The sequence below is a fragment of the Daktulosphaira vitifoliae genome, unplaced genomic scaffold (genome assembly GCF_025091365.1).
Source record: "Daktulosphaira vitifoliae isolate Bord-2020 unplaced genomic scaffold, ASM2509136v1 Scaffold_810, whole genome shotgun sequence".
In the NCBI taxonomy this organism is placed as follows: Eukaryota; Metazoa; Arthropoda; class Insecta; order Hemiptera; family Phylloxeridae; genus Daktulosphaira; species Daktulosphaira vitifoliae.
The window spans coordinates 2,764-4,548 of NW_026100373.1; the positions used below are offsets into that span (position 1 = coordinate 2,764).

Below are 1,785 nucleotides of genomic sequence, written 5' to 3' on the forward strand. Positions count from 1 at the left end.
CAAAACAAACAAAAAATACTTACAAATTAAAAGGTGTGAGGGTCACATGTTTTTCTTTTATATGCAACTAAATGCCAATAAAAAAAAAACAATGATTGAGATAATCTGGTGGTGTTGTTTCAGCATATGTATTATGTTAAACGTTTATCTCCATTCAATTGGTGTTTTGTTAAAATGTTATCTGCAGTTGGCTCTTTCGGTTCCGTCGATAACCTCAATGAAAAAATGTACCGTTATAATAAAAATCATAATAATATATGTGAATGTGCCTATACACCAATACCGTGGCTCTATGTTACATATGTATATAAATAATAAGCGCTTTTATCGCATTTGTCCGTGTAACGTGTATTACCTAAGTACGTACTTTTTTTTTCATTTCGCATATATTCGTTTTTCATTCATTTAAAATTGTAATAATAGTCTCTGATCGGTATAATGCAAAATGCGCAACCTTTCATTCTACAAAGACTTGCATTCAACGACGTGCACGATCCATTGAAATCCAACTTTTTTAAGCTGTAAGGTTCTGTCAATAACTCGAAATTGACATTGCTGCAAATTGAAAAAACAATTTGATTGTGTAAACTCTGAAACGTTTTTCTAATAGTTTTATTTTTTCGCAGTGTAATGTCATCAAAACGCAAGTCGCCGCCATCCAAATTGCTTGAGAGTACAAATCCCGAAACGAATAAGACGGAGCAGCTGCATTATCCCGAGAACCATTGCGACGATATGGAGACTGTAACAGACAGAAATTGTGGCAGCCCAGTCGTGGCCAGCAGTCCACCTTCTGTAGCACAGCCGATCGGTCACAGCAGTGGTACTTCTTCGCCGCCCTCGTCAGACTGCAGCGACACCAGCAACAACGGTCGGTACGCCATCAATTCTTCATCGCCTCGGTCACAATCCAACAAACGGCAACGCACCGAAAGCCCTTGCGGCAACTCTGCGGTAGACGGTAAATCACCATACTCGTACGGCGGCCGACAGCAAGCAGGTTCTGCCGGGTCGTCGCCACCCCATCAACCACAGCAGCAATTACCCCAGTCACATCTAGCGTCATTCCTGTCGCTTAACCATAACGCGTTCTACGAGACAGCGGCTGCAGCAGCCGTTGCATACGAACGAGCATTTTTGGCCGCTGGACAACACGGGCCCCCTCCATTCCATTTGCTTGATGGTAGCCAGACAGCAGCCGGTGGTGCCGGATCACCATATTTCGATATCGAGCAACGGCTTCGAAAAGGTGACGAATCCGTAGCCGAAAAATTGGCTGCGGCGCATTTGATGCATCTCAACAACAACACATTCATGCACAACCAAAACAACAACAATAATAACAACGTTATGTCGTTGGCTGGACCTGCCGCCAAAAGGACTATGGACGATGTACTGAAAAAACTCTCTTCCAAAATGCATATTCGAGACGAACAACAAAGTCCAAATTCTCCATCCAAGACCAACAACCACAGGTATTTTTTTAAATAAAAATATTTTTTTTTCTTTTAGCTGTAGTATGATACGACAGTTGTTGTAGATAAGCAACACTCGTGACTTATAAGTTATAATTGTACATTGTTTTGACAAGTGTCGTTGCAAGTGTATTGAAAGTATTTTATACTTTCGGCGTATTCGATAAATCGTAGAAACTCTAATATCAACAATGCGCTTAATGAGACTTGCCATTGTTGTCAGCGCAGTACTGTTCAAATGAACTACTTCACTTATGTCCAAAAAATCTTCACAACAACCCAAGTATATCAGAATTCTACTATGGTTCTA

General features: G+C 40.8%; 1 protein-coding gene across 1 annotated transcript; it reads left to right on the plus strand.

Annotated features, from left to right (window-relative positions):
- Nucleotides 1-338: 338 nt before the first annotated feature.
- Nucleotides 339-1,475, plus strand: LOC126909663 (uncharacterized; the record flags this gene model as incomplete). The annotated part of the gene is made up of 2 exons (XM_050692102.1): nucleotides 339-521; nucleotides 627-1,475. Coding segments are annotated over exons 1-2 (932 nt in total), but the record flags the coding sequence as incomplete, so codon positions are not given.
- Between the last annotated feature and the right edge of the window lie 310 nt (nucleotides 1,476-1,785).